Here is a 20,514-nt window from a genome sequence, read left to right on the forward strand (position 1 = left end):
TTGGTTGATCGCTCGATTTTATCGGGGACCAACGAGTCACTGAAACTTAGCGTGTAATGACGCGTGGTTTTTCGTATGTCCGAAGAGGATGAATGAACTAAATACATTTGAAATGTTTAACAATTTGAAAGATGTTAAGCGCTGGAGTAAAATTTTCCTGTAAGCTTAAGATGGTGAATTTTTTCACACACCGATGAATTCATTCATCATATTCCGCAGCCGTTTCTCCAAGACTTGATGTTGAAATGAAAGTGTGACAGAATTGTATGACCATGTAATTTGGAAAGGGATTTATCGATTGCGCAAGTCGAGGAGATGAGACCGCAATTCGTTCTTCTTTTGAACCTTGACGAAGGAGATCAAAGAATATTTAATGGTGGATTTTAATTAACGAGAGCTCAAGCTCGAGAGTTTTATCCGATCCTCGTAACGGGTTCAACGTGACACGCAACGTGCGGAACACGTGCGACGGAAACGATGAGTATCGCGGTGCAGTAATTCAACTTCAGAATGGCGGATCATACGCAGCGGATATACAGATCCGGGTTAACGTAGAGCGAAGGGAAGTCTGGAAGGCCCGGGTCTTGATTAATTTCCGTTTGCCTAGATACACCCAGGCTTCGGTAATCTCGAGTTGATTGATCCAGAGGCCATCGAATGAAACGAAAAAATTCCTCAATCAGCGCGCACGGGAATAAATAAACGGAAGGAAAGGAATGAAAATGGAGGGTGGCAGGGGGATGAAATAGCAAGAAGAAAAAGAAAAATTTCAATTACCCGGATGTCCGTGGGAGAAAAAAGGGGGATATACGAACTGTATGATTGTCGGGATAATGAAATCAGCCGCTGAAGCTCCGCCGGCAGGCGTCGAACAGATTGAAACTGCAGTCCTTGACGCAGGATACGCAACGCACCCTTACTGACGCAGCTTCCTCCCTCTCACCTCCACGCCGTATCTATTAACGCTATCACGAAACATCCCGTTGGCTGCAGGTTCGACTCGCCCGTCGGCGGAATCACAGGGGAAACAGCCAACTCTCCTGATTCTCGAGAGATCAAATTTACCTCACGCAAGGGTAGCAACGCTCTCTGATATCCTACCCCAATAGCCCAACATTTCGTAGATCGTTCAGATACACTGCGAATTTTATTATCGGAAGAAGAACATACATCCAGCCTTCGCCAAAGTTTGTTACAGGTACAAATAATGCACTTGCATTCACGATGTTTTTGAGACCTTTTGGTCCGAAATCTCATCTCAATCGGTCAAGTAATAATTCCCCCGTGACATTCGATGTAGCAGACAAAATTGTTCCCGCGTTTACGTGAGACATCACACATCGAGCCTGAGAGGGGTGGGTTGAAAAAGCTGAGTTATACGGTTGGCGGAAAAACGCAAGGGTGAGATTGGAGGAAAGAGAATGTGGATAAAGTTTGAATGACTGACGGGAGGGCGGTGGATGGGGCATGGGAAGATGGCGGGCCAGGGTGGTTATTCGAATTGAATGTGACGTGGGCTGAAGGCCGAGGACCGAGGGTTGAAACCCGAATGTGCGACTTTCACCACGCTTGTCAACTTTCGCTCTCCCAACCCTTCCTCAATTTCCATTTACCCACGTGTACCTGTCCCTAACTTCATGGTGTGAGTGTTACAGCTGCGTGTGCTGATTACAAATGTGGATCGGCACTGATCCGGATGTCGGACTGGATGTGTCATTTTACTGATTAAGAAAACCACCATTCTCGACAAATGAAGGGTGTACGGTGAGCGGATGTTATAAAAAAGAAATGCTGATTGTAGCGTCGGAAAACTTTCCAACATGGAAGACTTCCGTTATTCTAGATGAAAACTATGAAAAGAAATAAGGATTGGAGGATAAAATATGGAACGGAATAAATTTGTCTAAATACTCAATAGAGCCAAGAGAAATTGTTGCAATTTATTGGCTCACGGGGGAAAATCCGCTAAGACATAAAAACCCGTTATTACTACAATAGTAAAGTCGTGTCAAGAGTATATGAGGTGTTAGTGTACGATCAATGCTTGTGTCTCGCAAGTGGAGAGCTGCCGTGAGATTCAGAGGCCGAAGGCGCGAATCTACGGAGGTTCGATCGGCTGGCGAAAAGCTACCATTTAAATTGGAGAGGAGAGGAAGAGAACAAGAGAGTTCCGAGCGCGACTGGAATGGCCGGAGACTCGAATCAGACTGACTAACCGAGCGTCGATTCCCGGTCAGTTATTTATTCTTCCAACGATCAGCGCCATCTTTGCGGCTAACGATGATCCAGCCAATCGCTTACCCCCGCGATCGCGCTTAAACTTACCGCGGCTTGTTGGTAGCGGTACGATCGGTAGAGATTTCGGGTATCAGATGGGGTAGAAAGTACGCGTGGACATGGGAGGGTAAGGATTGGTACGGTCTGAACACTGATACTTGATGCGTATGATGAGATTATCGTAAATCTTGTGAATCTTGCGATGAGATGACTCATAGAGACAGAAATCTCGATGACACAATCGACGCACGATACGTTATTTATACAGAGACATTCGAGGTATTTTATAACCGGAAAAGTTCCACGGTTATAAATCATGATCCAGTCGCTGTATAATATATAACATAACCGCTTGCCGGAATACTTGGCGTTAACTTCGCCGAGTATCTCTAGCCTTTGGCGACCAGACTTCCATAATTAATGAATTAGCAAAACTCGTGACAAAGTTTCCTCCGCCCACACGGTATATATCCTTATTAAATTCTGTCAAGTTATACGAACGCCGACGCCCGGAATTGGAATTCCGTACAATCGGCTTAACCCCAGCAATTTTTATCATAAATTAGGTCTGATTTTTAAGAAAAATTGAGCCAAGTTTTCTTCTTCAATAAGTAATTCAAATCGCAACCGTAATACGTCGGTAATTAACAATAAGAATTCTCTAATGCGGGACTCGGAGCTGCCGAATCAAAAACTGGTTTTCCGGTATTTTCCAACTCCTCGAGAAGCGCGTCAACTGTTGCAGGGCATTTTATATTCCCCTTCACACTTTCGCAGCGGGTTATAAATGCACTCGGTGAACCCCGCGGCTACCCTCGGGTGGGTATATATTTCGCAACAAATTGCATCCCCGACAAAAGATGCACCGGCGTGGGCACGACGGGTTGTGCAATTATTTGCCTGTCATGACTCATACACCGCAAGCTGACGTCGATGCTTCCGCGGTTTACATACTGCATCGAAACATCGAGTGCATGCCTTGCATCCTAGAGTGTTTCAGCTTTGCATAGTAAGAAAAAAAAGAGCCTGAATAAAAAATAAACACGCAAAAACAACTGTCCGAAGTACCACCGTATAAAAGTCAATCTCTATCAAGTTGATATGAGGAATTTTTGGCCTTCATTTGCCCAGAGCTTTTCCATTTCCGACCAGTGGATCAAATTTTTTTCGGTTCAATTAACCCGTGGCGTTCTATTAGCGAGGTAAAGTTTTGGATAATTACTGCGAGGGAGTTAAGTATTGGATTAGGAAACGGGTCGCTATTTAATTACGTAGGTTTCCCCAAATTTCATTTGATAAGTACACTTAGGAGCGTAAATAATTGTGTAGCGAGTTTGTTTCTCGCGCTTTTGGAGTAAATAGCATGATTAGTGGTATCAAAACCGGTCGAAATATTTTATTTGGATGATGATGCCGATGGCATGGAACTAGATGTGTAGGTGTATTATGGGAGAGAATGAAAATGAATGAATTCCGTGAAAGCACCTTGTCAATATGTAAACTGTGCCGAGATATATGTGTATGTATATACCTTCGACACACCGGCGTTCGTTTTCTGCACACACCTATATCGTTCGCGATAAGCCGAAGCCTCAGGGACACATCCAACCCCTTCTACCCCCGCACCGTTTCGCTGTCAATATTCAAATAGTCTCCGACAAAAAAGCACTCAAAATAATTTTCTGCCGTTGATCGTCGCCAACGATTCGCTTCACGCGAATAAGAGATGCCTGCAAATGTATAGACAAAAAAGTTGGACAACATTGTTTTACTACCTGTTCGAATACAGGATTATTTACCAGCCGAATCGTAGTCGTTAAAATACAAGCTTTGATTACTTAGGTAGATACAATTTTCGGTTTACATGGTTAGTGATGAAAATATCACGGAATGAAGACTAAGTGAGTTTTGACTTTAGACGAAAAATTGAGAACGGAAGCAAGTGTCTCTTGTACGAGTAGGAATTTTCCTGGATTTAGAATATGTACATCCGATGGCAAAAGCCTTGAGATATTATGATTTAGGGGTTGAAACGTAGGGTGGCGTTAGGCTGAACGCAGGTTGTCCGATGCGATGATATAGACGGCAGAGCGGGGTCGGCTGCTTGATATTCAAAACCAACCCTTACCAACTAATAGCCGTAAATCTTGCCCCTATTTACCGCAGGGGAGGGTGGCCAACATTGGGGCCACCTGCACATATCGACTCAAAACCGGCCGCGCGACTAACTCGGTGGAAAATGTGCCGGACTGATAACGAGCCCCAATAGCTAATTGGCCCCGTGAATTTACATTCACGTATAGTTTCGCCGCGTTTATATAGATCGTGAATCATTTTTATGCCGGCTGACGGTAGTTTATTTCTCGAAAATAACGGGCTCGGTTATCACAACATTATTGCAAGCTTGAGAGCCGCGCGGGGGAAAAAGAAGCGAATAATATCTGCAGCGGCCATATTAACTTCTTCTGAAAGCTTAAAGCTCGAGCTCCTCTCCTGCAGCTGTATCTCAGAATTCCTCGAGTTCTTCTCCTTTTATACGTATTAATGCTTTATACACTCGAGGATGAATTTTACTTCAATTCTTTTGTGCCGGTAACCTACACAAACAGACACAGAGTTGTGTGTTAAGTCACTGAAGTCGACTCGGTCATAAAATCTTACTCCGCGAATTCCTAAAGCCACCCACGTGCCCCCCTCTCCCTACTTTTCGGGAGGATAAATGGGATGAATTAAAGTCTTACACATTTTGTTTGCTATTGTTGCGTCCAGGCATGACCATTGCGACATGTGACAAATAACGCCATTTCCGAGAATTGTAAAAATTGGAAAGTAATGTAAAATCAACACTTCTGCTTGATTTTGGAAGTGAAAGCAGTAGATAAATAAGCCCGAGAATTGGTCTCCGCGGATTTAAACGGAGGTGAAATCGTGTAGAGACGCACCTTTTGATAGATGAAAGAAGCAGCGCCGAGTTCACACCATTGGCATTGTGGCGATGAGATGTTTCATTCGATTTGCGCGAGTACACAGCCTCCGTATACACGTTATACCAACATAAATACTGCACGCATTGGAGATTAAATTCTGTTTGATAACGATAACGCAACTGTCGTCGTTTCCACGATTTCGATCAGCAAAAAACTGCTCGTCATTTCTGTTTGGGAAAAAAATGCGACGAACTGTTTGATTTTGATTCGCGCATACAGGACATTCGGGTTGTATTTTTACGCTACGCGGACGTGCGTCGCGATTTTGTTTGCATTTGAAATCGATACCTTTTCACGTGAGTTGTTTAACAACGTTAACATTCATTGTTTTGATTAATACCGTCAGCGAATTTTGCATGGGTTTAAATGAGCCCAATTTGGTACACTGCGGGCAAACCTGCGTCCAAATTTGATTCCATTATTTAAATGCATAGAATTTTTGATTCAACTTCCATACTCCAGCGTGGAAATCGAGTATTGTTAAGGTTTCCGTTGCACCTATTTTCAACGGTGCGTATATGCGGGGATTCCTGAAAGGGTTTTTAATTATCATCTGTTATCCTTTATTAAGTGTACGTGGCGTAATATACTGCAGCAAAATATCGAGTCGATATAACGCTGCTAACAACATTGGACCAACTATTTTACGTCTTTATTGGACGCTGCTGGCGAGAATTACGCTCTAATTGGCAGCACGGAATTTCTTTCATATTCCACTGCCGATGGGTCAATACAAAGGACCGATTAATTCCACGGATACAATATTCCGTCGGTAGAAATTGAAACGGTGGAAATATTTTCAAACCAAACATGTCTCTGCGAACGACGCTCGGCTGTTTGACAAATCGAGTTTCAGCTGCAGTATATGGATATGATACCTACGATTACCCGTTTGCACTGCGGATGCAAATCGATTCCTGTAATTCCATTCTCTACGTTCCGTCTGAAACGGCTAGTAGGTTATTCTGAAATCAAGCCATTCCCGTGTGCTCTGGTAGTAGAAGTTAAATTAATTAATCGGCCATCTAGAGACGCGCGAACAAACGCAGTTAAGCCAGGAATTCACACGATCTTCAAATTCTAATAAATCCCCCGATTGCATTTATTAATTACACCGGTATTGTAGAGCGATGATTTAGAAACCTCGGCAAAAGTCGTATAAATTGGCAAAAATACGACGAAGTTTCAAAAGTAGGAAAAAAATTTTTTCCCTGATCTAGAAAAAAAAACAACAAATATTTCTAGTTATTAGTTTCAATGTGTCTTGCGAGAGTTTAGCATCTTAAAATAAGTAATCACTTTTCTATCCTTACGGAAAAAACGCCCAACTTAGGTGTTAATTCGTAACCTTAAAATTTTTGCATCATGCATCATCTATGAGTTAAGAGTTTTTTCCGTGAGGGTGTTACTGATGTGTATAGAAAGCATTATGAGCGAAGCGCTCAAATTCCGTTAGATATTATCAGCAAATTGACAATATCCCGGAATACCGAACGGAGAAACAATGTTGCTCGAGTCGGGCAGGCAGTGGCAGCATCGACGGGGTCGTTAATAACTCGGACAGGGTGAGCAACCGCAGGGTGCAGCAGGGCGGAGAATGTGCCTAATTATTCATGCCCATAATTAAAATGACACCGGCGACCGCAATCAATTAATAAGCGCGGAATCTCCGCTCGGCTGTAGGGCTACAGCTTACGGGCCTTGAGGCCCGACGGGGGTGGTTTCATTGATAAATACCGACGGGGGTTGAGGGGGATCAGGGGGGTTGCGACGTCGCTTTATCGATAGGCGGGTGTAATTAAACCCAGCGGTGATCGAAGAATCGAACCGCATTCGCGTCAGGTGCATCGTTCGATCCACACTCAGCTTCTCGATCCCCCGTTAATCTCAGCAATAATCTCACCGCGCTGTCGGAATCGGAATTTCCATCTTCGATTCTCCGCGTCGTGATGGGGACAAAAACGCGTTCGAAATTTAAAAAAGCAAACGGCATGAGGCTTTTTGCGGCTCGGATTAACACTGGGCGCAATTCGAGGCGGCATTATTAACGCCGCTGCAAGTCCAACTTGCGATAACAAGTTCTTATTAAGAGGAAGTCTCTTGTGTCAGAAGCTCAAACTCTGACTCACCACGCCGCCGTTTCGAAGCACAGTGCAAAAAGAAACTTGGAAAGGATCAAGGAATCGGGGGAAAAAATTAAACCACGTTCGATAATCTCACTGATTATGAGATATTTAATTGCCTCGGCTTTGGCCTCAACCCTGCGTCGCGACGCCCGTGCACCGGAAATTCGAATTGATCAGTGGAGTCTACGGAAGGTTCTTGAACACGAATTTCGACGTTTGGAAACGAATGAAAAAAAATATTGTGGAAAGAATTTTATGTTCCTGTTCCGATTTGAGTCTCATCGTCCTAGCTTTGCTGCTTTTCGATTTTCTCCTCGATAATTCAATCTTCCGATTGACACATTCCTAACCATTTTTTACGGGGTTTTTGGGGGAAAACTTCCTCCACAGTGAGTTTCTGCGTTGCCGGAAGTAGCTTTATTAGCCGCGACGGTTAGTCGAGGATCTTACAGGAAGAGCGCGCTCCTGACTTAATCAAGTTATCAGTTAATTGACTGTAACTCATATTGACCGTGGAGCCAATTTGCCAATAATTAACTTATTACGGCTTAACTCGGCCAGGCGAGGAAATCCGGTTTTATTCCGCGACGGCTGATTCTTACATCGATCGAAAGCCGAGAGTCGGACAAGTTGAATACAGCAGGGACGGTTCAGATACAGATATACAGTCGATGGGAAAGTTGGGGGCGATAATTAGCGACTTTGGTGTATCGTATTGAGCATTATCGAACCGGCTTGGAGTTCAGGAGGCATTAACAGCTTAATCCTTCTTCTTCTTCTTCTTCTTCTTCCTCTTCTTTCCAAGCACCGCGGTTCGTTTTTTCCCCTGCTCAACCCCTTCTTTTCGCAAGAATTGGTAAAAAGATATATAAGGGGCGGGTACAAATTGAAACTTGAATCGAGCTTTCGTTTGAAAAGTGATTGATCATCCTCGAGAGTCTAGAAACGACCAAAGTTTGTTATAAGAACCCTTGAACGGGACTTAGAAATATATACCTATACCATCTACGTTCCGCAGGAGGGGGGAATAGTCATCGCAGCTTATACTAGGTATATAGCTGTGTAAATGTATGTATATATACAACGAACACAGAACCCATGCCCGCATATAACATTGTATACACTTGCGAACGAACGAGAGACGCGAGTGCTCAATTCTGAGGCTGGCAGTTGACTTGCAAAAAAAGTTATTTACCCTTCGTGGAAGAGGCCGGGCTGCTAGGGTCGAGGGGCTTCCACCCCCGACGGCAAATATTTGCCCTAAGATTGGGGTGAAAACGGGTTGGGGATGGCAACGAACAAATAAAACGGAATATACGAAACGTGTGAAGAAAATAAACACTTCTAAGATAAAAGGAAATCGAGATGTGTCAGGCACGGATCTACTTTCAATAAGCGAGATTCGCTCGCTCTGTCTCGCGTTGAGTCGACTCGGCAAAAATAGCAATAACCCATATCACCCTCGAGTTTCATTCATTCTATTTTACTCGACCCTAGGGTGAGAAAGAAAATTACAACGGAGCTGAACGGACGTCGCATAAAATCCGCGAAGCACGACAGCTGAGCGAAGTGAATTGCGTGTAACAGATTCATCTTTGCCAATAACTCAATTCTCTCCCACCATCTATGCGGTTTTGCTTTTGCAAAAAACAAAAACGACACGTTTTTTCCGGTCATTATTCGACCTCCATTTCGTCCACCGCCATTTATTATTCTCAAGGTATTCAAAACAGTCAAAAAGTGTCTCGTATACCGATTAAGACTCGATTGAAAATTGCCATTCCACCAATTCTCGGAAATGTTCTCTGACGAGTTTCTACATTTCTTGTCCTACAATCAGCAAGAATCAACATGAAACTGTTTTACTGACCACGGGACGTAGTCCGGCGTTTCTCGTCCTTTGGACCCTACGAAGACGTTTCTTGCCAGATTTCACGAGCTCGTCGGATCCTCGAAGTCACGGAAATGCTGCCCTTCCGCATTAGAGGCTCTGAAACACGTGTATCACTAACTAGAACTAATTGGTAAACAGTCTGAGAAACGCTCGCCTAATCCATATCATTTCCAACCCTACCGTGCCGGCGCAAACATGACGTTTGGATTAGCAACAGTTACCCGAAAACCCAGAGACAATTGCGAAACGTGTTTGGTTAAGTTTCCGCATTCCGTTCCCTTACTGATTCCACTTGCAAAAGTTTGCGTTCCTCTAATCAGTTGATTCACATTCCAGCTACCTCACATTTCTTTTTGCTGATTGAAAAGTCCGCGTTTTCCGAATTAAGCAGCGTTTTACGGAATTCACCTCTTTCTTTCCGATTATACTCCCCCCCCCCCCCCCCCCCCCAAAATACGATGTACCGAGCTCGATTACTTTCTGCCAAAGAAAAGGAGGAGTTCGCTGCTTTTACTCTGCCAAATGGTTTTCCGTTATATGTACATTGTACGAAATATTTCTCAGCATACGAATAGCAAATAAATCAGCGGCTTCCGGTAATTTCTTGTGAAATGAGATTTATTATTATTCACAAAATTGTTCTCACGGTAAAGATTTCTTTTATTTCAAAAAGACAAAAATTGTCACTGCAGGTGAGAAAGCGCTGAGCAATTTTCAACTTTGCAAATCCGAAAGGCATTAATTTTTATTCCCCTGCATTAACGGTCGGGTTTAAAAGTGGAATTTCTGCTTTTGACACCGCTGAAAAGGTGTGAAAATATTCCTAAGCGACACAACAAGTGATCCATGCTATATATATATATATATATATATATATATATATATATATATATATATATGGGTAACCGGGAAGTTTTACTGGAGGGTAGATCCTGACGATGCCTATAAAGATATACGAAAGTGATGGTCGGAGGGGCGGCAGGTTGGAAAGTGTAATATTCGAGATAAACAACTTGAAAATCGATCCCCCGGTGATATTCGGCGGCAAGTTAGGCGCGGCGGAAAATTCTCCATTATGTGCCCGATTTTCCCGAGTCGTAGTAAAAATGCTTCGTCCTAGACTCGGCCGAGGACTCGAGTGTCTGATGTGGAATAGGCAGGATCCGAATAATGCAAATGAACGGTTTTCCCCTCACCCTTCGCTGAGGTGAAAAAAATATCCGATATCTGAAGACGAGATTGATCTTGAACCTGATTCCGAAACGGCGCGATTTCGCCGTAAGCTCGGCTTGACGCTTATGCAAATTTCGAGTTCACCTTCTTCTTTATATACGTCAGCTCAGCTTCGCTCACGACGAGTCGACGGTCGGATGCGGCTTTCTTCCTGCGGACGGGGGTGAAAGTCGAGCTTTCCGTTTGCTGTAGGGAGCTTTTTGCTGCCCCCGGTTTATTGGCTCGTTTCGAGACGGAATTAAAATCGCAACAATTTATATTCAGCTCGCACAACGACTGATGAACGAATGACTGATTCCATCGATTGATAGCCCGCCGTTTGAAAGGCAGTTTCCTGGAAATTTTATCGGAAATTACTTAGCCCCACGCTGAAAAAGTCCGGACGAATGTATCCCGCCTATTTTTTCTCCACTCTGCGATTTTTGAATCATCTTTCTCTTCTTATTTCGATTTCGACACACAGTCACCAATCAGAGACCATCGAATCTGTTTTCACAAATATGCAATGAAGAAATAATAATTTTATCCTCATTTCAAATACGTTGAGTTATTTTATGTATTTTTTGATCCCTCTTCTTCACCTTTCAACTCTGAATACTTTTCCCACAAATGCCATACAAGCTGGCAGCTTAAAGTAATTTTATGGTTTATTTACGCAAGCTTGTATAAATAAAGATGTTGACCGATAATAATTGCTCTGTACCGCGATACTAGGTCAACAATTGAGAATAAGAAGCTGTTTCGCAAGGGTGAGAGAAAGTAAAAAAAGAAGAAAAAACACGAACATGGTGATTTTGTTTTATTTTTTAGCGGTGTTTCATTTTCTTTTTTTTTTTATTCTTTTTTTTTTATATACCGTTACGTGTGTACCTGCGGCTTGTGTATACATTTGTGTAGCGAATACGCCGAGGGTGAAACCAGCAAACGCGGAAACAGGGGTTCGTGGAAAAGAGAGAAGAAAAACAAGGGAAGAAACGAGAATAGAAGTTATCAAATAAGAAAAACACAATTAATGAGAGAGTAGAACAAATAACTGAGATGCGTTGGCATTTAAACCACAGATTGACTGTAACGAAGATTTTAACATTTCAAGTTTAAATCAGCTTTGTATATTATAACTTTCCGCGACAAATGATAAACAAATAAATTACAAATCACACCTTCAAATGTGACGCATCAGCAAAATTTTTACTTCTCATAATAAACCGACGATTGAATTATATTAATTATATTTACTGAATGTAAGATTGCAATTAACTGTGCAAACATAAAATAAGATGGCGAGAAAAACATTCCCGACCAAAATGTTCGAGATTTTTTTTTATTTCTGAACCCATACTAATAAAAATGTATTTGAAAAATATTCAAACATTTTTAACGTCAAGATGAAATTGAGTATCTGGTATTCGTTTTGATGTTTTCAAAAAAATTGTTTTCAACTTGTATAACGGAGTAATTTCCCAGCTTGTCAAGTTTCCCATAACCGTAAAACAGTAGGCCTGATAGATAGTCGGTATAGGGTTATAAATATCCCGACGAGATAATTACACGGAGCGTCGGTCTGCAATAAAATACTAAACAATGTATGTTTTTTTTTTTTGTTTTTTTCTTTTTTCGTTTTTTGTTACCAACGACTGTATTAATAATGTAGCGAACAGATTTACATCGGGGGTTTCGGGGCAAAAAATAGCTCTTCGCCGTGGACCGAGATGGATAGCAGTTTCCCCTCTTTCCACCCTCGATCCTCTCGTCCCAAATCCCTCTCACCCCATGGCTCACCCCAGGCTGCAAGGCGACTATACGCCTCGTCGCTCGGCTATATACTCGGCCTGGAAACCAAAGACCTGTATTATATTGTAAGTCCATTAGGGTTTTTGTCATATCTTTCGGGGGTGCTTTTTTATTTTTCCTTTGGAAGAAGGGAAGGAAGTAAGGAAACTCCGGTAGAACTCACGCCGCGCGATACAGACGTCCGTGAAAACGGATGTCACTACCTGCAAAATTACCCTCGTTAGGTCGGCGATACGCCAGAGAGGAAACGGAAGTCGACAAGATCGCAACACGCATTTTTTTTCTTATACGCTCATCAATCTCATCATGCAATTCTGACGTCACTTATATGTTCCAGGACTCTCTCTGGGCGGCGGTCTCTTCGTCCTCGCTTCCGCTCTCTCGGACGCATCCCTCGAGCTGCCCCGGAAGTACAACATCTTCCCCTCGACCTCCAGGTCGCAGTTCGACGAGAACGGTCTTCCTCAGTACCAGTACGGCTGGTGCCTCCAGCTTTCCGGCCTCGCCCTGATCCTCGCCGAAGTTGCAGCGCTGCTGACGGTTTCCGGTTACATGGCGCGTTTTCCTACCGTCGAGGACATGGTGAGAGACATTGCATTTTTACGCATGGGAACAGATGGTGTCGAGCGTTTTCCGCCACATGTGCAGATCCAAAATTCGCGATGAACCGCTCGACACCCTAACTGCGTTAACTGCCGTGTTCCATGTTCCACGAATGGTATCGATCATTATCGAGGGCGCTATTCGGTCGGTTAGCAGCGTGCCATAATCCGTCGCGAAATTCGATTTCCAGTTTCGACCAGCCTGCGCCAAGCCAGGGTCGACTAATAACCGGCTTAAATCGGTGGTCCGAGTGTGCAGTCGCGTTATGAAACTCGAATGAGACAAAAAAAGCTGGTGCTTGAAACTGGCGCAACGTCACGTGACCTGGATTGGCTCGCGGTTATCGATGCTTCAAAAAAACTTGACAAACCCCATGCAGAGGGTGAAGTGGCAGCTTGTGTAAGCAATGCCATGGGGTGAGGTGACCATTCGAAAAATTCAAAGTTTCACTTTGTTCTCCAGGTTCGGGTCATGGTACCAGGGGCTGAACGGAAGCTTCGGGAACAGCGAGGCCTCAGCTCTGAGTACCTCGTTAGAGCTCACCAAAAGTCTCCTGGACCACCGCAGAGTTGCGGATTTCACCAGGCAACAAAAGGTGAGCTCAAATTGCGACTGGTCCCGCATTCACGTATCACTTCGTCCTGACCAACTTCTCCTTTCCACTCGCCCTCTGTCTGACAGAATCCTTTTCTCAAGACAAACAAGAAGAGAGGAGGACCGTGTACCTACAACACAGGTACGTACACCCATGCATGATCCTTTTACGTCCTACGGGACGTGGGGTTGAATTATCTCGTCTTCCCGTTTCGTCCTTCTTGCAGTCTCTGAAACGTGTGTCCTTTCAAAATGAAATTCTAACGGAGTCGGGGCTATGCCAATGGAAAATGGTGGTTTCATTTGATCAAGATCCGTGAGAAGTTGATGTGATTAGCGATGTTTCGCAGATATTTGGTGAACAGACTTTGGGAGAAGTTTATTTGTTAACGTGGATTTTTTATCTTGATCGTTAACTCTAATAGTTCACTGGAGGTGAATTTCACTCTAAACATATTTCAAACTCCTTGTAGAGTTACTTATTCGTATAAATGGGCCTGTTAGCGCTATTTTTCATGCGAAATGACCGCCTTCTTTCAACATTTTTTACACTTTTTTATAACTTTGACAATGTTTCAGGGTATCTAAACAATCGATTTTGGATAGGAATACTGAGAGATCTTTTTCTGCGATCCTTAAACAATACCTAGATATTTAAAAAAAATTTTTGCAACTCGTTTTTGAAGCAAAATATTACATTTGGGGTGAATTTGACCCACGTGTGGTTGTTATATGATTCTAAAACTATTAGCGATTACCAAGCTCACAAGAGTCCGAAAGAGTGTTTGCCTTTGGTATTGAGACGCCAAAATCACCCTTGATTAAAGAAAATTAATTATAGCTTAAAATCCTTTTACAGGCCCGCAACGCTTGCCGGAAGAAGGTACTTCGCTGCTGTGCAAAACGGCCCCGGACATATGCGCGTCAAATCCACAGGCGATAAGTTACGTGGACAAAACCGACCTGTCGAATATGTTGCCGGCGTACGGTGACAGCAACAAAAGCGTCGACCCGCGTTTCACGTTCGTCGACAAGCCAGAGCAGAGCATAATCGACTCTCGACTGAGCGGATTCGCCGATAAAGAGAGTCTCATGGACTCAAGGATACTCTCGGGTTCGAGGCAAAACATGATCGCGTTTACCGACGGCAAGGATCACGGCGTCGGCGTCGGCGTCGGCGTCGGCGTCGAGCCAAGGTACACAGAGTTTTCCGGTCGTGGTGAGCAGAGTGTCGTCGATTCGAGGCTGAGCGGCTTCGCCGACAAGGAAGGCCTCCTGGACTCCAGACTCGGCGGGTACGCGGAGAAGGGCGAGTGCCTCCTGGACACCTCCTTCGGGTTCGACACCCAGTACAACAGCCTGGCCGGGCAGACGGTGCCGATAACGTTGAAGCACCACCAGAACACAACGGTATCGGCGATTCAGTCGCAGTTCATATACCAGAACTTCGGGACCATCCACTCCGGCATCCTCGGGGTCTCGGAGCCGGGGACCAGCTCGAGTTCGAATTCGAGTCAGCGGAGCATGACGCTCCAGAACCCGAAAAGGAAGTCCCAGATCGCCCAGAACACATTCAGCACCCTGGAGTGCGAGAAACGGAAACGGGGTCCCGGGGTCACCGGGAAGGGTGGTTACTACGCCGGAAGTGCCGTATGACCGCCGCCGCCTCCCTCGACGCCCAGGTAACTCCGCGAGGACGAAACGCCGCTCTAGCTCTTCCGAATTTCGAAGAGGGATCACGGAGGGCGGTTCACCTCGGAATAGGAATTGGGGTGATGGTGAGGGAGGGGTAGGGGGAGGGGAAGGGGGAGGGGGTTGAAGGGCGGAATTAACAACGGCACGGCATTGCGGTCGACAATCGCTTACTTCGCTTGCTTGCGTGAGCAGGGATCACTCTGATCCTGTAATCCGCGGGCTACGACACGTTGGAATGCGATTACATACACACACGTACTTGTTGATAAAGGGAGGGTTTGTGACAGAGTTCTGGAGTTCTTGTGAGAAGGTTGATTCTGTTCGACCCATGTGATAATTTAAGTATAACGATTCGAAAAAGTCGCGGCTAGATACCTTGTGTAATTTATTTATTCGTATATTCAGTGTACGTCCGGCGGGTTTATATTAAATATAGTTATATAGTATTTAAGGAATAGATAAAGGTTAAGTGTACATACATTATAATATACTCATACAGTTGTACTGCATTCGGATTAAGGAGAGAAAAGATGAGGGGATAATCAAATCCTACTTATATGGAGCATGGTGCAGGAAATTAATATAATAAGCGTAGCCGGTAACTCTATAGAATTAAGATCATAAGTCCTATAGCGAGGCACGATTAGATTAAAAAAAAAAAAGAAGCTAAAAATATACAAATGACAATTTACAAAAAAATTCTAATAAAACGTAAATATAACTGCAGATTTCAATTGTATAGATAAAAAGGTTCGAATTAAACTCGTATAAACGTACTCCAATATAAAATTTGATGATGATCATTAATTATGCATGTACGATATATAATAATAATGCATTCAATCGATAGACACAAAAATATACAGTATATACATATTAGGGTGGTCCTTATTTGGGGTTGGGAAAAATTTTGATGCGTTCGCCCCCCCAGATTGGCTCCAAATATATTTTAAAAAATCTATGTAAAACCTCAGCGCTCTACCTCAATGGGAAGGGGTGCCCCTGAGGACTTTTTTCCTCTCATTTGAATAAAATGCTTTTTATGATGCTGTCACTTTCGATTTTTCATTAGCACGTTCTGGACGCTGAAAAAATCTGGGACTTGGCACATCTCTTGAAAATGATTTGTAATTTCAAATATGATAGTTTGAAGCGTAATAATACAGCATCCAAGAAACTTCCGGTTCTTTTCAGAGGCTTCCATAGGATATCATTCAAGAGATGTGCCAAGTCCCAAATTTTTTTACCGTCCAGAACGTGATAATGAAAAATTGAAAGTGACAGTATCATAAAAAAGTATTTTATTTAAATGGGAGAAAAGAAACTCCTCAGGGGTACCCCTTCCCATTAAGATAGAGCGCTGAGGTTTTACACAGATTTTTTTTCTACATATTTGGAGCCAATTTGGAGGGCGAACGCATCAAAAATTTTTCCAACCCCAAATAAGGACCACCCTAATATACATGTATATATATATTTCATAGGATGCAAATTTGGTTCAATATTTTCGAATCGGTTAAGGGAGTCAACGGCCCGTGGAAATAACCGTTGTTGAATAACGATTAGCATTATAAGACATGTATAATATGATCAGCTATACATATATTTGTTCATTATAACCATCAACATATCAAATTGGGTGGAATGAATAAAAGAGTAACGCATTGATACACGACCGATCAAATATCACTCGGGATCCGACACTATCACGGTTTCGTTTTCCATATTTTCCACTTCGTTTTTCAGAACTTCGAATAATTTCAAGGCAATGATTGTCAGGCACCAAATTTTTTTTTAAACCTTCAACCGAGTGGAGCTTCTTCCGGTTTTTACGGCTTAAATCTTGATTGTTACGCAGCATGGTAAAGATGGAAACTTATCGGAGGGCAAAGCTGTTACTACAAACACACACACACACACACATAAATATATAAATATAAAATTAAACCATGTTCGTAGATGAATGTAATAAAATGTTTTTTTCTATAACAAAAGAATCAAGTGAACATTCTGTCTACATGTGACAGCTTCCATTCTACTCCCCCTATCAAGTCTTCCTTCATCCCTCGCTTCGTTAGTTCGAAGGCAGCTGTATACTTCACCAAACTATCAAAATGCTAATTTCAACGCCACAGTGGATAGGTAACCTCGAATCTGAACTTTGAAATAACAAAATGGAACAATAGAGCGTGTTCTGGTTCGTCCTTGATTACAAACAGCTTGCAATATTCAAAGTTAACTTCACTCGATTCGTAGAATTGCTCAGCTTGCGGGATCTAAATTCAAGATCAAAGTTCAAGGGAAGAGAGAAGAACAATGTATTTATTTTTCTGTTCAACGAGTAAATCGAATTTTTAAAGGTTCGGAGGGAACCACTTTGGCGAAGTTTATTATTCGAAACCCAGTTTCTCGCACGAATTCACCCCTTTTTGAGTCGCATGTATTGCACTCGGAGGAAAAGGCCTCGCTGAATATTTTCACAGCGAGTCGCGTTTCTGCACTGGTATAAAAATAATCAACTCATTCCATCCCGGCAGTGATATATTCAAACTTGTAATCCTCGTTCGAGCGATAAGAATGTATACATATTCCGCGGTTTGGGGTGCATATTTTAACTGACTTTTTTGCGGCAAGAATCTGTCATATTCCGCCTCAAATTTCAACCAATTTTTTACTCCTCTTTTTCTGTTTTTCACGTTTAATATGCATGAACATATAACCCGGTGCATACGTGACTGGGTTTCAGCTGACAGTTTCATGCATATGGAGATGGAATAAAAAAAAAATTAAATGTTGTAATTCAACGCAGCAAGTCAAGCTGCGGAAATTTCTCTGACGGTAAACGCATCCAGATAGATCAATGTAGTTGGTTTCCGTAAGCGCAAGCGCCGCCGTTAGTTCCCGAAGGAATTTCAACCCCCGGCTCTACGCACTCTGTCAAAATGGGAAACCGTTTCCAAAATCGTATGCAGGTCACGCGTCTGCTCCAGTCCAGTAAGCAGAGTATCCAAACTCTGGATGATGGGTTTTGCTGAAAGTTCTCCAAAATTCGTAGTTTAAATTTTAATAAGGCTCTGAAATACGGATATACCCGCTTACACTCGAGTCTATGGAAGCCTGTCATTGAAACTGATATAAAAGACAATTAGAATTAATATTTGATATGAAAATACAAAACAGGTTTTGTCTATTACGGTATTTCGCCAAATTTGACCAATTTTAACCGGAGAGAAGAGAAGCCGAATGGATGGAACTACACGCGAAAAGCTTTATATTTTTGGCCGAAGAAACAGCCCTAAAAGGTGGGAATAATCGAGGAAATTTTGGCTGTTCGCTCAAACGGCTGCAGAAGCAACTTTTGCAAAGCGGACAAGAAAAGACAGGGAAGTAAGAATAAACCGAATAGTTTGTCGGATAAATAAACTTGACGGTATTTTACGGTTGCACGACTTTGTCGCAACAAATATACGACGAATTTTTTGCGTTTCTTTTACCTCGCAGAAATAATCAACCTGTCAAACCGTAAATATGTAATGCAGTGTTAAAACTCGGTTCAACGAATAAATTTCTAGTTAATTAGTTTTTGTTCCACACGGCATCCGTCAAACACTGATGTAACAATTTATTTTTTTTTTAGCATAACATTTCTGGCGTTTGACTTATTCCCGGGCTTCTCTTCTTTACGACACTAGTTTCGAGCCGGTTGAACGGTTTTATCGCCATCTTCATTCTCGCGGATTTCTGCGATTTCAGGGCTAATTACCAAGGAATGTTCGCAAACTTGCAACACTCTCTGTAAACGTCAGAACATGGATGAAAACTGGCGTGAATTCCACGGCCATATAATATACTGAATATAAAGGACTTCTGTTCAAGTCGCATAGTTCTAAACTATTCCACTAACTCCTGCAACTAGGAGCAGTAAATCGCGAGCAGGTACTTAGAGGAATGATTAGGATTGTCGCAGATATTCTAGGTAATCGCGAAAGGCCAGAATCGTAGATGTAAGATAGAATAGAAGCTCGCGTTCGTCGTCATGAGATAAATTACGGCATTTAGAATACCGTCAGAAGTGTTTGGTAATAACGCTCTCCGTAATTCCGGTTGTACAATCATTTGCAGAAAATTCAGATAATCCGTGTGAAGCAGCGCAGAGAATATATTTGTAAATGACTGTTTTAGCAATTTTTCTTCGATATTACGACGTCGTGGAGCCAAGCTCGTGTTCCTGACCCGGCCCATCAATTACCGGTATCACTCAATCCCTCCATCGGCGAGCCAACGTTTCTTTTTCATGTTTTCTTTACAACGGTTTCGTGTTCGATACCCATGTTGCTACCAGAAGCCAATTTGTCGCACACGGTCTGCGTAAATTTCGCGCGTCAGGCTCAACAGGTTCTGAAAATATGCTCGTACTCGAGACGAGGCCGGAAATCGACGCGAATTGGGAATAAAGTTGATTTTTTACTTTCCCAATTCATTGATCATCGCTTGATTCGCGAATGACTGGGTTAACGAGCCGCGATAAGATTAGAGATAAGCCGAGACACCCTCGCAAACACCTCTGTAATTTTTACGTGATCCTGGGACTCAAAAGTTGTGGTTATTTTTGCTGGTTCTGTCTGCTGGCATCGTTTCGCTGACAGGGTTCGTTGCCCCGTGACAAAGGAGGGCGGGACGTTTTACAACCCTCCCGAATTCAAGATAATATCATGAAATTAGTTTTGTTCAACGGAGCCAGTGTAGAAACATTGTTACGAATAGATCATTCAATTTTAGCTCAAGAGAAATCCATTTTGACTCGAGTTTGTGTCCCGCAGGAAAAAACCACCCTCTCAACTAAAATTTATCCATGCATTGATAGAGTTGATTAATCATTCCGAGCATTCTTTTGAACCGTGCTTGTATTTGAAATTATTAAAGGGGTGTAAGCTTGTGAGAGATGGAGAGAAAATATCACTGACTTAAAATTTGTAGGTACGCCGTCCAGAAAAAGGTTCAAAAAACTTGTCAACATTCGGGAGTTTGCTTGAAACTGGCATTTTCACGCCATCAGTGAAAACGAGGATCAGTTTTTCGGGGAGATCGTTCCGCGTCATTTCCGAAGTTATTCACCGAGCACCAATTAAGAAAATATTGATTTTCCACGGAAGTAACAAAGGGCGTCAGCGTTGAGCCGTGGACGAGATAAGCTCGTTGCAATTGTTCCTCTAGGTATTATAGCCACGTAGTTGTTCTTGGGAAGCGTCGGAACGCTTCGATCCGGACCATAAAAGGGCGTCTATAGAGAGATGCCTTATCAGATCAATCAAAG

General features: G+C 42.9%; 1 protein-coding gene across 1 annotated transcript in view; it reads left to right on the forward strand.

Moving 5' to 3' along the window:
• Positions 1-15,277, forward strand: part of LOC124405677 — a 93,362-nt gene extending 78,085 nt beyond the window's left edge. Inside the window, exons 5-7 of the mRNA XM_046880773.1 lie at positions 12,646-12,890; positions 13,374-13,506; positions 14,365-15,277. Of these exons, the coding sequence (XP_046736729.1) occupies positions 12,646-12,890; positions 13,374-13,506; positions 14,365-15,161 (1,175 nt within the window). The 3' untranslated portion in view covers positions 15,162-15,277. The remainder of the gene's footprint in view (positions 1-12,645; positions 12,891-13,373; positions 13,507-14,364) is intronic.
• Positions 15,278-20,514: the final 5,237 nt, after the last annotated feature.

This window comes from Diprion similis, chromosome 4, assembly GCF_021155765.1.
Source record: "Diprion similis isolate iyDipSimi1 chromosome 4, iyDipSimi1.1, whole genome shotgun sequence".
Taxonomy (NCBI): Eukaryota; Metazoa; Arthropoda; class Insecta; order Hymenoptera; family Diprionidae; genus Diprion; species Diprion similis.